Raw genomic sequence first — 15,211 nt, 5'->3', positions numbered from 1 at the left:
CTCGCGACCACAGGCAGTAAAGTAAACGCATCGGAACGACTCCGCTTCTGTGTTCCGGTTTCCGTGAGTGCCTATTTGCGCTAAGGACCAGACCCGGAACGCTTTGGAGGACGGACCGCAGAGGTTGTCTGAAGGCCGAGGCCAAGATGGTGGCGCTGGCGGGTGAGTGAGCCTTGAGCTCGGGATAGCGGGTCGGCCTTGGGCTGCGAACTGGGGCAGCGGGGACCTTGGGGCCCAAGCGCCGCAGGGAGCCACGTTGGCGTCTCAGCCCTCGGTAATGTCGGGGTCCGGGACCGGGCCGAAGTGCGTTTGAATCCACTTCACACATTCTGTCAGCTGTGGACCTCCTCCTGTTATTGCGGTAGATTCTAGTCGGACGCTGAGGCCCGTTTGTCTCCCAGCCTCAGGAAACTGATAGCAGGAGCCCGCTGATGTCCTTGAAACACAGAGAGCGGGGCTGGGAGCGGACCCAGGGCAGTCAGGCTACACACCCGGGCACTTGCGCCTCCATCACAGCCCTGGGCAACCAGCCAGGGCCTCTAGCATTGCAAATGGTCTCGGTTTCCCTATGGAAGCCTTGGTGCCGTTCTCTTTATATACAGGGATTATCCGCGAACGCAGTCTGGCGTGCTGAGCGACCCTTGATAAGTTTCCCTCAGCAGACCGTCTTAACCCCTAGATGGTGGCACTGTTGACACCAGGAACCGGCGATCTCAGGCGGTCGGGTCTCACTCCACCCGGGTTCTGTTGTTGCTTTGAGACAGGGTCTCATGAAGGCTAGGTTGGCCTCAAACTCACTATTTATCCTGAGGACGAACTTGAAGCCTCCACCCCTTGAGGGCTGGGTGACTGGCGTGCACCATACACCCTCGTGCCCATTTCTGCGGCACTTGGGAGGTAACTTAAGGGCTTGGTGTGTGCTAGGCAAGGACTCTGCCAACGGAACTTAAGCGCCAGCCGTTTTGTTTTTAAGACAGAATCTCACGTGTGGGAGGCTGACCTTGAACTCTTGTTCCTCCAGCATCCCCCCCCCAACTCCTGTTCCTCCAGCATCCCCCCCCAACTCCTGGTCCTCCAGCATCCCCCCCCCAACTCCTGGTCCTCCAGCATTCCCCCCCCCTTGAACTCCTGGTCCTCCAGCACCCACCCCCCAAGTGCTAGGATGACAGATTTGGACTTGAAATTTTTTTGGTTGGTTGGTTGGTTTTGAAGACAGGGTTTCTCTGAAACTGTCTTGGCTGTCCTGGAACTCATTCTGTAGACCAGGCTGACCGCAAACTCACAGAAATCCTCCTGCCTCTGCTTCCTCAGTACTGGGATTAAAGATGTGTGGCACCACGGCCTGGTGATTTTGTTTTCCTTTAAGATGGGTCTTTCTGTGTGGCCTAGGTTATACCAAACTAATGGTGCTGTGCCTCCATCTCTCATGCTGGGGTTACAGACCTGGGCAGTATGCCAAGCCCAACTGTGACATGGACACTGTGAGGACTGGAAGGAGTGGGTTCATGGCATTGACTGCTGCTTCCTGAGCTCACTCAGGACTGGCTGTGCACTTGCCGATGAACAGGTGATAGACCTTATTACCAATTGCTGTGTTTTCCTACCCATAGTTGGATCTGAAGGAAAAGCTAATTTTCATTAATACTTTAGGGCAGCAAAGAAGATGTTTGCGGTAGAGCATTGTCGGGTACAGCTATGAACCTAGTCCTGTGGAGGCTGAGGCAAGAGGAAGCCGATGAACCAACCCAGCCTGGGCTAGACCCTGAGACCCTGCTTTAAAAGAAGGATCCCTGGGATCCCTGTGAGTTCTAGGCCAGCCTGGTCTCCCTAGGAAGTTCCAGGTCAGCCAAGGATGCACAGTGAGACCCTTTAAAAACAGGAGAAAGAAAGCGGGAAGAGGCAGAGGCCTGGGATGTGACCCAGTATTGAAGCACTCACTGAGCATGTTCAAGGCCCCACATCTTATTTGCAGCGTGAGAGCACAAGGTCTGGTCCAAGCTGGGTTTGGTGCTACCTGCTGCAGTCCTAGCTGCTCGGAAGGCTCTCTTGAGGTCGGAGTTGAGAGCTTGCCCGGGCAACATAGAGAGACCCTGTGGCCCTTAAAACCAAAGCCTGATGCTGGCACCCCAACCACTTAGTAGGGCATTTACTTCACTGTTAGTTTATTCAAAGCCTTAAATTTTCATCTGGGAAACCAAGGCCGGTGTGTGCCCTCAGACAGGAGTCTAGGTCTAGCAGTCCTTGTCCTTTGGTCCAAGCCGCAGGCCACAGTCGTGACCTTGGGAACAGCATCACTGAACAAGGTTGAAGTGAGGAGAGCTGAGGCAGGAGGGACAGCATGGAAAGCAGCTGTAAACCCTAGCCCAGGTTCAGAGACAGAATAGTCCCCAAGTCATTGTGGGGGGGCTCCGTCTCAGGTGAGGCCTCCTCCCTCTTTACCACCAAGACAGGGTCTCCCTGTGTAGCCCTGGCTGACTGGAACTTGCTATATAGACCAGGTTGGCCCTGAACTCACAGAGTTCCAATTGTGTTTCCTCAGTGCTGGGATTAAAGGCGTGCACCTCCACACCCAGCTCCAGGTGACAGAAACTTACCCTATGGTCCTGGAAGCTGAATTCAGGGTCAGGGTGTCACAAGTGTCACCTCCCCATAACCTCATGAGGTTATTCTTGTATTAATCTCTGTATACCCCACCCCACCCCTGGTTGGTTTTTGTTTGTTTGTGTGTCTTTAATACTGTTTGGGTTTTTCCAGTGTGTAAGCCAGGCTGTTCTAGATCATGCAACCCCCTGTCTCAATCTCCAAAGTGCTGGGATGCCATTTGTACATCTTCGGACCTGATTCACATCTGTCCTCACAAAACACCCAGTCCTGCTACCTCAGGGCACATCTTAGTGGCCTCTGGAGGGGCTCATGCAAACAGGCCCCATTCCCGGGTGCTGGGGCGAAGGGGCCAACACATGACTAGCTCCATCCCACCCTCAAAGCTGCCCTTGGACTGCATCCTGCTGTGTGGAGATGTAGGACAGATTACTCAGGAGCAGCTGGCTGGGGTTCTGGCGAGGCATGGGAGGCAGAGGGAGGCTCAGCCAAGGCTCAGGAAGTGTGCTGGAGCTTTGCAGGGAAGGGCCGTGACCCAGAACTAAACTGCTGGACCCAAGCTGCTATGCTTCTCTCCCCAGCTCCTGGTCTCTTCTGTGTGCGGATCCTGGGCCTACGGTGAGTGTGCCTGTCTGTCACAGATCCAGCCTGCTGTCAGGGCAAAGCACAGAGCTGCAGGGCTTGGAGCCAGGAGGGCCCCTCTGTAGTGTCCAGCAGGTTCAGGAAAGCTGACCAGGTGTCCTCCTCACATGGTGTGTGGGGACTGTCTGGAAGGGCGATGGCCAAGGAGGGACAGCATTGTCCACACACTTGGGGCCCTCATAGCTCACGTACTGCCTGTCCCAGCAAGGTTCTCTATGACCACTTCCCCGGACCTCCGCAGGCTGGCTGCCTCGGAACAGGTAAAGGGCTTCTAGCACAACACCTCAGGACTGTCCTGGCGAGGACATTTGACAGCCCGTTGACCAGCTGGTGTTCTCAGATGCAAAGAGCACAGCACAGGTCGTGTCTGAGAGAGCAGGACGGCCCGTAGATGAGGCAGGGACCGTGGGTGAGCAAGGAAGTGGGAAGGAACGGCTGCTTGGGGCCTGGTGGCCTTTCACCGCTGTCCCTGTTCACAGGTCCAGCATAGACACAGTGGCCCAGGTGCGCAGAGTCCATCAGAGTGTGGCCACCGAGGGTCCGAGCAGGTAATCCAGGCTTTGGGGAGAGGTCCCAGTGCTGTCTTACAGGCCCTCCACTCAGGTGCTGCCTACACCCTGCCCCGCCCTATGAACTCGCCTCTCTAGTGTGTCCCAGACAGGACACTGGGGTCACCTAGCCAACTCTCCCCCATGCCATGTGCTCTGTCTCCTTAGCACACAGTCTGCTGTGACCAAGGCTGCAGGGGGGGCTGTGGTTCCCAAGCCCTCCCATCTTCCCAGAAACCGGGCCGAGTATGTGGTGGCCAAGCTGGATGACCTCATCAACTGGGCACGCCGTGTAAGTCCCCTTCCCATCAGGGCTCTGCTGAGGCTCCTTCCCAAGGGCCCGGCTGCCTGCCCAGCTGTCACTCCGGATGGCTGGATGACGGCCTTCAGCAGACCTCCTCTGTCTCTGTGTGGTCCTGGCTATCCTGCACATCTTAAGAACATTTTATTGCCGGGCGGTGGTGGCGCACGCCTTTAATCCCAGCACTTGGGAGGCAGAGGCAGGCGGATCTCTGTGAGTTCGAGACCAGCCTGGTCTACAAGAGCTAGTTCCAGGACAGGCTCCAAAACCACAGAGAAACCCTGTCTCGAAAAACCAAAAAAAAAAAAAAAAAAAGAACATTTTATTATATTTATCTGTTTTGTCAAGTATGTGTCTATGCATGCCTGTGCACCATACCATGTGTGTAGAAGCCAGAGGACAGCTTGAAGGACTCGGTCCCCTCCTTCTACCATGCAGCTCCCAGGGATCAAATTCAAGCCACACATTAACTAGGTCCCTCCTCTTAAAGATGATTGGTTAACAAAGCTTGCCCATTCCAGGTTCTCTGACTTACTGGCAAGTCCTTTACTCATTGAGATATCTCACGAGCTGATAAAAATGCCTTTTTATTGAGACAGGGCAGTTTTAGCCCAGACACATCGGTCGGGTCTCAGATGCAGGCGCAGGGCAGCCAGATCCACGAGGAGCTTATGCACTGTGGATAGAGTCCAGGGATTTCTTTTTTTTTTTTTTTTTTTTTTTTTTTTTTTTTTTTGGTTTTTTGAGACAGGGTTTCTCTGCGGCTTTGGAGCCTGTCCTGGAGCTAGCTCGGTAGACCAGGCTGGTCTCGAACTCACAGAGATCCGCCTGCCTCTGCCTCCCGAGTGCTGGGATTAAAGGCGTGCGCCACCATCGCCCGGCGAGTCCAGGGATTTCAAGAGGGTATTCCTGGTGCCCAGCACAGCAGCTTGACTTAGAGGCCACCCGAGTCCTGGGTCTGCAGCAGGCACTAGCCTTATGTGACTGCCAAGCCCTCAGTGTCACTGTGCCCACAAGGTGGAGGATGTGTTGAACGGACGTGTGACCTGCCCCTGCTCTCACAGAGCTCCCTGTGGCCGATGACCTTTGGCCTGGCATGCTGCGCAGTGGAGATGATGCACATGGCCGCCCCACGGTACGACATGGACCGCTTTGGTGTGGTGTTCCGTGCCAGCCCGCGTCAGGCCGACGTGATGATTGTAGCTGGCACACTTACCAACAAGATGGCCCCTGCACTCCGCAAGGTACACCTGGTCTCCTTGGTTCCTTCTCCTGCCCAGCCCCCACAGACACCTGACCTGAGTGTCTTTTAGGTGTACGACCAGATGCCTGAGCCTCGCTATGTGGTGTCCATGGGGAGGTGAGTGTATGCTCGGTGAGCTCGAGGCCAGCTTGAACTACATAGTGAGATCCTGCTTCAAACGATAAAACATAAAGGGCCACGGTTAGGTTAGAGATTCACCCCAGCGTGCAGGAACATGGGTTCCATCCCCAGTGCCAGGTAACACAGGTAGGGGCACATGGCTGTCACCTTCAGGTCATCTACTGTATAGTGAATTCCAGACTTTTGTGAGGCCATCTTAGATCCCACAGTCCCACCCCAGGTCCATCAGCAGAAATGCTTGGTTGAGGGCACTTTTCCATGTGATTATCATTGCCACTTGCATCCCAATTTCCCACAGAAGGTTCTAGAAGCCCCCTTTACTGAACCCAGTTCTTATCCGAATGTAGGGTCTGGCCCTTGTATTTTCTCCTCTCCCAGGGCCAGGATGAAGGGTGTGGGGTGGGCTGGGTGGACCTGCATCTGAACCGCCTTACCCTCTCCCTAGCTGTGCCAATGGTGGGGGCTACTACCACTACTCCTACTCAGTGGTGCGAGGCTGCGACCGTATTGTGCCCGTGGACATCTATGTGCCAGGTGAGGCCAGCCATCCTGCCCCACTCCACCAGACAGTGTCATGTGTCCTGTAGGGCAGAAGGACAGATATGATGTCCCGGTCCCCCGCTGCCCAGTCTGTCTTACTCTGTGCTCACTGGCCACTGCCCCCAGCAGGGCCCTCTGGCAGCAGCCTGCAGGGCAACAAGGGCCAGCTAAATGGGGAGGGGGCGCAGCTCCTAGCTGCATTCCTGAGGCCTCTGGCATTCTGGGACATGGAATCTCAAGATGCCCCTGGCCCAAGCTAACTGCCCATCTCCCTGACCCAGTGGTCCAGTTTCTGTGAGTGACTCTTCCTGAGGACCCCGCTGGTCACCAGAGTCCCAACCTGGGCCCTTCTCTGTGTGGAGTGGGTATCAAGAGGCCCAACACAGCAAGGACACTTATCCCTTCAAAGTCAACCCCAGAGTACCCCAAGAGTCCTCCATGTGGGCCTGTGGGGTCTCAGCGTGTGTGTCCTTCAGGCTGCCCGCCCACAGCTGAGGCGCTGCTCTACGGAATCCTGCAGCTGCAGCGGAAAATCAAGCGTGAGCAGAAGCTGAAGATCTGGTACCGCAGGTAGAGCCGCCAGGCCGAGTGGCTCAGCTCCGGAACCCCAGTGTGAATAAACCCACCCTAGTCCTGTTGTGTGCGCTCTGTGTGGACTGTGGCCCAGTGGGGAGGCATCACACTGGGCATGTCCTGTGCCCTCTGTAAGGACTGCTGGCCCTGCTGCAGGGGAGCAGGAAACTGGTGGCCCCTCAGTCTCAATGGCTTGTGCACTCACACCTAAGCCTTGGGGCTCAGACTGCGACTTCTGCCCACTGTGCAGCTCAGGCTAGTCACTCCCCTAGACACATCCCTGGCCTGCTGTCTGCCCTGGGAGGAGGAGCCTAGGGTCTGTTTGCATGGCTCAGCCTCTGTGCCATGCAGATCTTCACTCTGCAGCTCGTGACAGCAGTGGCCCTGGGATGTGACATTCCTCTCTTTAAAAAGTATACACTGTTCCTCTAGCCTGGACTTCTCCATGCCAGAAGAGGGCACCAGGTCTCAGTACAGATGGCTGTGAGCCACCATATGGTTGCTGAGAATTGAACTCAGGACCTCAGGAAGAGCAGCCAGAGCTCTTATCCTCTGAGCCATCTCTCCAGCCCCAGGATCTGGCATTTCTAGCTGATGGGCTGGGGTGGTACATCTTGGCAACCCAGGACATGGAAGGGGCAGGTGCCTGCCCATCCCAAGGGGAGTTTTTTTTTGTGTTTTAACAGATACGGTCAGCCGGGCGGTGGTGGCGCACGCCTTTAATCCCAGCACTTGGGAGGCAGAGGCAGGCGGATCTCTGTGAGTTCGAGACCAGCCTGGTCTACAAGAGCTAGTTCCAGGACAGGCTCCAAAACCACAGAGAAACCCTGTCTTGAAAAACCAAAACAAACAAACAAAAAAACCAGATAGGGTCTCTTTGTGTAGCCCTGGTTGTCCTAGAACTCACTTTGTGGACCAGACTGACCTCGAACTCAAGAGATCCCTCTGCTTCTGCCTTCCAAGGGCTGGGGTTAAAGGTCACCATAACATGCCCTGCTCCAAGCTTTTAAGACAAGGCTCTGTTAAGGTTGGGACTCTCCAGGCAGAGGTACAGCCTGCTCCCTGCTGTAAATGCTGAACCTGGCCTTAGTGCTGGGGAAGGGGCTGTGGGGAGGATTTCTTGTGGCAAGGGCAGGTGTGAGCAGAGGGGTCTCTAGGAGCTGGGTATAGGCTACAGGCTGAGGCAGTCACTCTCAGGGGCTGCAGTGTGAACCTGGATAGTACATTTAATAGCAGACATTTGCAGAGTAAGGTGTCCTGGCTTGGTGTGGGCTGGGCTTCCTGCTGAAAATGGACAATGGTTCGTTGGTCACGTCTGGGCAGGGCAACGGGACAACAGTGATGGATAACTGCATGTTCTGAACCAGATGTGCCCTCCCTCCAGCTCACTGTCCAGCCACCAGTCTTTTTGTTAGGATTTATTTTATCCCTGAGCTCTGGGAAGGTAGCTGGGCCAACAAGAATGTCACAGTTCAGGGACAGCTGAGAGGCTGGAGCTCACAACTCCACCCACCAAGGCACTGAAGAGGATATCCGCTCATTCCAGCCTAGGCCAGTCGCTCAGTGCTTGGTGACCAGGGGAGTGATCATCTCAGGGAAGGCGTAGTAACGGCAGTCTGCTGGCGGCACCAGTGCCATCACCTCGGTGCGAATGTTCTCTCTCCGGAAGCCCGCCTTCTGCAGCGCAGGCACCTGTGTCTCCTGTAGGGAGGGGCACATGGGACAGGACTGGGGGTTGGTGTGACAGAACCTTGGCTTCTAGTCCCTGACAAGCATCATCACACAGACCTACTTCCAGCCTGAGCGTCAATCTCTAAGCTAAGTGTGGCCACACAAGTAGAGGGCAGTGGGTGGGGCCGCACCGGCACTGGGGATCCAGGGGAGGCTTAAACAATGGGAAATCGCAGTACTGCCTGACCCACTGAAGACCTCTGGCCTCTGAAGTCACAGGTCAACCACAGTCACTCCCAAGGTCACTGCTCCAGGCTTCGGGGCTATCAGGTGGTCGCACCTCAAACATGGTGGTGATGTCTGTGTACTTGGACTTCATCAGTTCCCCCCAGGATGTGAGGTTGCAGTAGGTGAGGATGCCCCCGGGCTTCAGCAAGCGGAAAGCATGGTTCTGCAAAGAGAGGCCAGTGGATGGGGTAGGGGCTGTGGGAAGAGAGGTGTCCCATGCCCTGCCCACCACTCCTGGCCCCATAGCCCCACCTTTATGAAGTTGAACTGGTGAGTGTGCCAGGTCTCCTCAGACAGTGGGTACGTGTCATATAAGATCCCTGCAGAGAGAACACGGGCCTGGCAGACAGCCTCTCACACCTCATCTGACCCAGCCACAGCTGCTCATTCCTGCCCTCTCTAGTCTGTCCCCAGTGCACACTGGAGGTGCATAGAGGACCTCTCCTTACACCACGTGCATCCTGGGACTCAGACCTGACGGCAAGCCCCACCAATCTAATAGTGCAATGGTTGCCAAGAAGGACCGAGGGCCAGCATTTTCCCTGGAGCGTGGCCCCTTTGCTGGGCTCACAGAGCCTTCTCACCATCAAAGTGGCCATCAGGCAGTGTAGGCGCCACCTCCTCCCATAGGCCTTTCAAGGGAACAACCTTGGAAAGGAAAGAAGATTGGGGGTCAAATGGCTCCCCAGGACCACCTAACCTCGGGGTACTCCCAGATTGCCACCCCAGTGGTACCTTGTGTGGCTGTTGCAGGGCCCAGCCTTGTAGGCGCTGGAAGACCCCATCATTGCACTCAATAATCCAGTGTTCTTCTATGGGGGCCTGTTGCACCCTGGAGGCCGCAATGGCCATACCAAAGCCCACTTCCAGGACACGACCCCCTGGGAGTACAAAACACAGGAAGGCTGCCTTGGCTGGGGGGGGGGGAACATGGGGGTGGGGCCCAGCTGCCAGTCACATGCCTCAAGGATAACCAGCCAGCAGGACCGTGTGGGTGGACAGAACAAAGTAACACAATAGTGTGGGCCCTGGACAGCTGCCAATCAGAGTGGCTGGCCTGGGAGGCTTCGGACAGGCACAGCTCTTGTCTTGGACCTGGTCCCAGGGATCCCTGGACTCTGAGCCCCTGCCCACGCTGCTGTTTGTGCTATGGCCCTTATCTGTGGAGTTAGCAAGGAACAAGCCCGGCTTGGAAGCCTGACACCTGCAGCCCCCTTAAGCCATGTTTCATTCATCACCTGACCCTAGGTCCCCATCTGCCCGGGGTGAACTTGAGGCTCACTGTCCATCTGCTCTGTTTTAGGCTGGGGAGCCCCAAACACCAATTAACCTCTCTCAACCAGCAGTTCTTGACCACAGCTCCAAGACAGCTGCCTCTCTGCTCAGTTTTCCCAAGCTATTCTTAGCCACAGTCCGGGAGACTCCCGACCAGCCCCAGCCCCTCCACTCTGTCCCTCAGTTCCACTCAGGGCTGTGATCGGAAGACCCACCCTCCAAGCCAGCCCCGGGGAGTAATAGTCTTTTCCCTCGGCAGAGAGGAAGTTACAGTTGGAGGCAGGCGCCTCTTATGTGCGTCCACATTTTGGCAACACCCTCCCTTCCTGGCCAAGGTGGTCCCGGGGTAGGTCCATGCAAGGAAACTGAGGCACGAGCACGCATGGGAACTCCCGCACGCCTGAGCTGCAACCTCAGTTTCCTCGGACAGGGTACCTCTGGAGGAAGCTATCGCCGCCAGCGCATGCATGTAGGGGGTCTCCCAACGCTCCATCACCGGCTTGCCCAGGATCTGCAGGTGCGTGTCGGACGCGTCATAGGCCGCGGGAGCCGCTCGCCAAGCGGGGCCGCAGTCCTCGCCGGGCGCGAAGAGCGGGCTGGCAGCAGAGGAGCTCATGGTGAGGTTCTGCACTTTAGGCCGGGAGGACAGGGCGGTGGAGCGGCGGGGCTGCAGAAGGCAGGGTGGGGCGGTGACAGTGAGTCCTGAAAGAGTTCAGCCAAGTGCTGGGATGGGAGGGCGGAGCCTGGGGCGGGGGCGGGGCCTGAGGCCCTGAGGGTGTCTCGCCAAATTACGGAGCACGCGGGCGGGGCGAGGCCTACTGGCTAGGGCTGAGCCTGGGGAAGGAGTCCGGCCCAGGGTTGGGGTGGGTGGAGCCATCAGAAGGGGTGGGGCCTTGCTCTGGGAGGATGTCCCTCCTACTGGTCTGGACCTGGGTAGTCCGAACCTGAGGATGAGATGGAGCATGCAGGCTCTGCTTAGGGTGGGGGCTGCTGGCTGGAAGAATAAAGTTCTGTTAGGGGCGGATCTATGGGCTGGGGATGATCTTGCAGTGGTGGGCAGGGGAGGAGTCCAGCCTTTTGCTATGGATGGGGCCTGTGGGCTGGGACAGAATCCAGTCTTCTATAAGGAATGCAGGCAGGAGCCATACAGGATGGAGCCTGTGCTAGGGCACAGTCCAGCCTTCTGCTAGGGGCGGGACCAGAGCGATGGGGTGGGGTCACCCTTCTGCTAAGTATGAGGGACAGAGCTTAGGAGCGGGGCCAGCTGGCTGAGGCGGTGGTATCCAGCCTTTTGCTACGGATGGGGAAAGAGCCATGGGGTAGGTGTTTCTGAAATAGGATGAAATGTAGCCTTCTGCTAGTGGCCTGCTTCCACGGGTGGAGTAGGGCCTAGCCTGCTTAGGACTAGGTAGAACTGCCCGGGCCTATCTTTCGGCCGAGGGCTGGGGTTGGAAGCAAGGAGTCTGGCAACTAGGGTTTTTGTTTGGGGGCTTGGGTGGAGTTCAGCCTTTTGCAGAGGACGGGGCACGGTGATGGGGCGGGGCCTACGGCTCTGGGCGGGGCTTAGTTGTCTAGCCATGAAGTAGGAGCCATGAGGGCCGGGTCCTACTTGCTGGGAACAGGCCAGTGCCGTGGAGGGTGTGATATGCCATCAGATGCACGCCGAGGCTTCTGCAAGAGTGGGCTGAGATCCATGGACCTGACTTTCTGCATTTGCCTGACTGGCTCACGCGGATGCTATTTACTGTCCTGTCTGGAGAAGCTGCCAAACTTGCTGATTCCAACATGTCCTCCTAGCTGCTCCTCCAAGTTTATTTTTTATTTGTATTTATTTGTTTATTTAGAGATAGGAGCTCACGATATAGCCCCGGCTGGCCAGGAGCTTGCTATGTAGACCAGGCTGGCCTCGAACTCACAGAGTTCTGCCTGACTCTATCTCTGAAGTGCTGGGATTAAAGGTGTGGGTCATCACGGCTGGTCTAGACATGCACTGGCCTGGTGTGGTCCAATAAGCCCTCTCACTGCCCCTCTAAACTGCATTTGCTCCTGACCGGCTTCATTTTACCCCTAGAACGCTTGGTCTGGTGGGGCGTAGCTGCCTGATGGCTTTCCTGAGCAATGCTGGAAGAATGTCTGGAATAGTAAAACTATTAGCTCTCAGAATGAACTGCCGTGATGTCTGCTGATGCCCTCATTGTACAGACGGGGAGAGCTGCTGAGTGAAGATCAGGGCTCCAGGTTAGAACCCTGACAGTATCAAAAGAAAAAAAAAGTCCTGATGATCTGGCTTCTATTTTGTTTGGGGGTTTGGGGGGGTTGTTTTTATTTTTTTTATGTGTGCTTGTGTTGTGTCTGTATGCCACCGCTGTGCAGTATATAGGTGTGGGGTCTATTTCTCTTCTGTGCCTCCTCTGTGTGCCATGCCCAGGGAGGCCTGAAGAGGGCATCACATCCCCTGGAGCTCAGTTACTGGCAGTTGTAAGGCCCCAAATGGATGCTTGGAATCAAACCCTGCCCTCTGGAAGAGCAGCCAGTTCTCCTGTGGCTCCGGAGAGCCTTGAGCTCCCACACAGCCAAGCATGGCCAAGGCTGTCCTACCTCCCCAGAGCCAGGATCACCAGTGTGTTCTGCCATGCCCGGTCTGGGCTTTGTGCTCTCCCCACTGCACTCCAGCCCCACACCGGCCTCTACACTCCACTACTCAGAGTGGTCCTTCTGCTGACCTCATGTGGCCTCATTAAAACATGAAATGGGAAGCTTTGCAATGCCAGCACTCCGGACTCACCAGAGCTACGTGGGGAGTTTCTGTCTCCAAACAAAAACTTTGGCCTGGAGCACCTTTAATGGTGGGAGACAGAGGCAGGTGGGTCTCTGTGAGTTTGAGGCCGGCCGGGGAGCTCCAGCTTTCGCTTCAGTCTATTTATGGGGTGAGCTGCCGCACCAAGCTCTGGAAATGAATTATTTGTTTGGTTTGGTTTGGTTATTGATACAGACCTCACAATGCAGACCAGATTAACCTCAGATCAGGCTGGCCTCGAACTCACAGAGATCCGCCTATCTTCCTAGCCCAAGTGCTGGGAAGACCCGTGATTTTGGGGATGGAGCCCAGGGCTTTGTGACTACCAGAAAAACACTCTTCCTGCTGAGCCCCAGCCCCAGTATCTAGTCTCTAAAGAATATATTAGTTTAAAGGGTTCACACCTGGTCCTTCTGACCACATCCTGTGCCTTGTGTCCCCCAGTCCCCAGTGCTATTCACTCAACCAATCCTCACATGGTGACAATACTCTCTTTATGAAGATGCTTGCCCTTAGGCCTCACAACCTGAGTTTCATCTCTTGCATGTTTTCCTCTGACCTCTACATGTAGGGTCATGGCATGCTTTGAAAAGTCGTGGTTTTTTGTTTTTTTTGTTTTGGTTTGGTTTTTGAGATTGGGTCGCAGTTTGCAGCTCTGGCTGCCCTGGAGCTGCTGATCTTGCCTTGGCCTCCTGAGTGTTGGGGTGACCCGACATCCAGATACAATTCTATTTGTTTGTTTCAAGACATGATTTCTCTGTGTATCCCTGGCCATCCTGGAACTCAGAGATCTTCCTGCCTCTGTCTCCCAAGTGCTGAGATTATTAAAGGTGTAATCACCACACTGTGCTATCTTCAAATGTTTTAATGTTGGCCTGTGAGCATTTGGGGGCCCTTTTGTACACAGGGATAGCTAGCATGGGGGCAGGGTAAAAAGACAATCTGTCCAAGTGGAACTGTGAAGAGTCTGTAAGAATATATAGGTGGGGCAGCCATGGTAACATGTCTTTAGTCTCAGCACTCAGAGGCAGAGGCAGGTAGATCTTTGTGAGCTCCACACTAGCCAGACCTACTTAGTTAAACCTTGGTCTTAAAAAAAAAAAAAGCCAGGTGTATTGGCACATGCCTTTAATCCCAGCACTAGGGTGGTAGAGATAGGCAGATCTCTGAGTTCAGGCTAAGTTGGTCTACAGATCAAGTTCCAGGACAGCCAGGGCTGTTACACAGAGAAACCCTGTCTTGCCAGGGGTGGGGGCAGCAATCTATGGATTGTAAGAACAATGAATCAGAGCCCCAATCCCACCTTCCTTGTATTAGGGTCCTGCTTCCCCTGCATTTTGCATCCCCCACACAGAGTCAGGCCATCCTCAAAAGTGTTATTATTCTGTTTTATAATCCAAGAGAAGCTTCACACTGCCACCTGGGGCCACTCTTCTCTTGTGCCTGGTGTATTTTCCATCTGGGTACTTACAAATTACCATCATCTGGCGCCACAAACAGCACTTTGGGCCATATGAGGCATTTATTGTTTGATTTTGTTGTTGTTTGAGAATGTCTCATGTAGCTGAGGATGACCTTGAATTCCATCTTGCAGGCTTGCATTGTCATGCCTGGTTTATATAGTGCTGGGGATAGAACCCAGGCCTTGGTCAGTCTGGACAGGTGCTCTACAAACTGAGCCATCACCTCCTTTTATTTGTTTGCTTGCTTATTTATTTATTTATTTAGGTTTTTCGAGACAGGGTTTCTCTGTGGCTTTGGAGCCTGTCCAGGAACTAGCTCTTGTAGACCAGGCTGGTCTCGAACTCACAGAGATCGCCTGCCTCTGCCTCCCAAGTGCTGGGATTAAAGGCATGCGCCACCACCGCCTGGCCTGTTTGCTTATTTATTGTATTGTTGTTATTATTATTATTATATACCTTTTTGAGACAGGGTCTCACTTTGTCAGGCTGACTGCTTTTTCTTCTCTTTATAGTCTTTTTGAGGTGGGTATTATTATTACTAGTATTATTACTTACCTTTTTGACATAGCGTCTCACTTTGTAGCTCTCTAGCTGTACTGGAACTCGCTTTGAGGAGAGATAGACTATCCTAATGAGAAGATAACCAACAGACAATAGTGAGTTTGTCTGCCCATGTTAGTGGTACTGGGGGACACTGATATTTTTTTCATAGCCAGTGAACTTAATTAACTTTTACTTTGACCCAATCGGGCCTTAACTAAATGACCTTGGACAGGTGAGTCAGTCTCTGTCATCCTCTGTATCATCTTCTGGGAAAAGGGAACACCGGGAAGTGACACATTTCTTAACGTGAACGTGCAGCCTGTGTTCTACATCGAGCCCTGAGGGGCAGACACGGACTTTATTTCTCGCAGGCTCCCACGCAAGACCGAGTTTCGCGAGTGGAGAAAGGGGAATCTGCAATTGCGCCTGCGCGCGCCATGCACGCTCCGGCGCGCCCGGCTCCACATGCACCCGCACGCACGCACGTGGCTGGCTCCCTCCGCGCGCCTTCTGAAAGCGAGAGACCGAGAGGACTACATTTCCCAGAAGTCGTAGACTCGGCGGGGCGGAAGCGCGTGGCTCTGC

The 15,211-nt window shown here is 54.8% G+C and overlaps 2 protein-coding genes across 3 annotated transcripts; one reads left to right on the top strand and one right to left on the bottom strand.

The window, feature by feature from the left end:
* Positions 1 to 49: 49 nt before the first annotated feature.
* Positions 50 to 6,653, top strand: Ndufs7 (NADH:ubiquinone oxidoreductase core subunit S7). Of its 2 annotated transcripts, none has more exons than XM_075975517.1 (8): positions 50 to 162; positions 3,183 to 3,219; positions 3,723 to 3,791; positions 3,960 to 4,083; positions 5,157 to 5,336; positions 5,406 to 5,452; positions 5,922 to 6,010; positions 6,493 to 6,653. In XM_075975517.1, exons 1-8 carry the CDS (start codon positions 147 to 149, stop codon positions 6,588 to 6,590), a joined length of 660 nt encoding a protein of 219 aa, XP_075831632.1. In that variant the 5' UTR covers positions 50 to 146; the 3' UTR covers positions 6,591 to 6,653. The 2 variants fall into 2 exon arrangements, with proteins under 2 accessions (XP_075831632.1, XP_075831633.1); XM_075975518.1 differs by having other exon boundaries at positions 6,298 to 6,653.
* A 1,351-nt stretch (positions 6,654 to 8,004) lies between these two features.
* Positions 8,005 to 10,559, bottom strand: Gamt (guanidinoacetate N-methyltransferase). Its single transcript, XM_075975516.1, has 6 exons — positions 10,259 to 10,559; positions 9,284 to 9,429; positions 9,133 to 9,196; positions 8,801 to 8,868; positions 8,601 to 8,711; positions 8,005 to 8,290 (listed from the first exon to the last, which is right to left on the bottom strand). Exons 1-6 carry the CDS (start codon positions 10,437 to 10,439, stop codon positions 8,150 to 8,152), a joined length of 711 nt encoding a protein of 236 aa, XP_075831631.1. The 5' UTR covers positions 10,440 to 10,559; the 3' UTR covers positions 8,005 to 8,149.
* Between the last annotated feature and the right edge of the window lie 4,652 nt (positions 10,560 to 15,211).

Source organism: Microtus pennsylvanicus, chromosome 6, assembly GCF_037038515.1.
Source record: "Microtus pennsylvanicus isolate mMicPen1 chromosome 6, mMicPen1.hap1, whole genome shotgun sequence".
NCBI classification, from domain to species: Eukaryota; Metazoa; Chordata; class Mammalia; order Rodentia; family Cricetidae; genus Microtus; species Microtus pennsylvanicus.
This window is presented reverse-complemented; position numbering and strand designations above follow the sequence as displayed.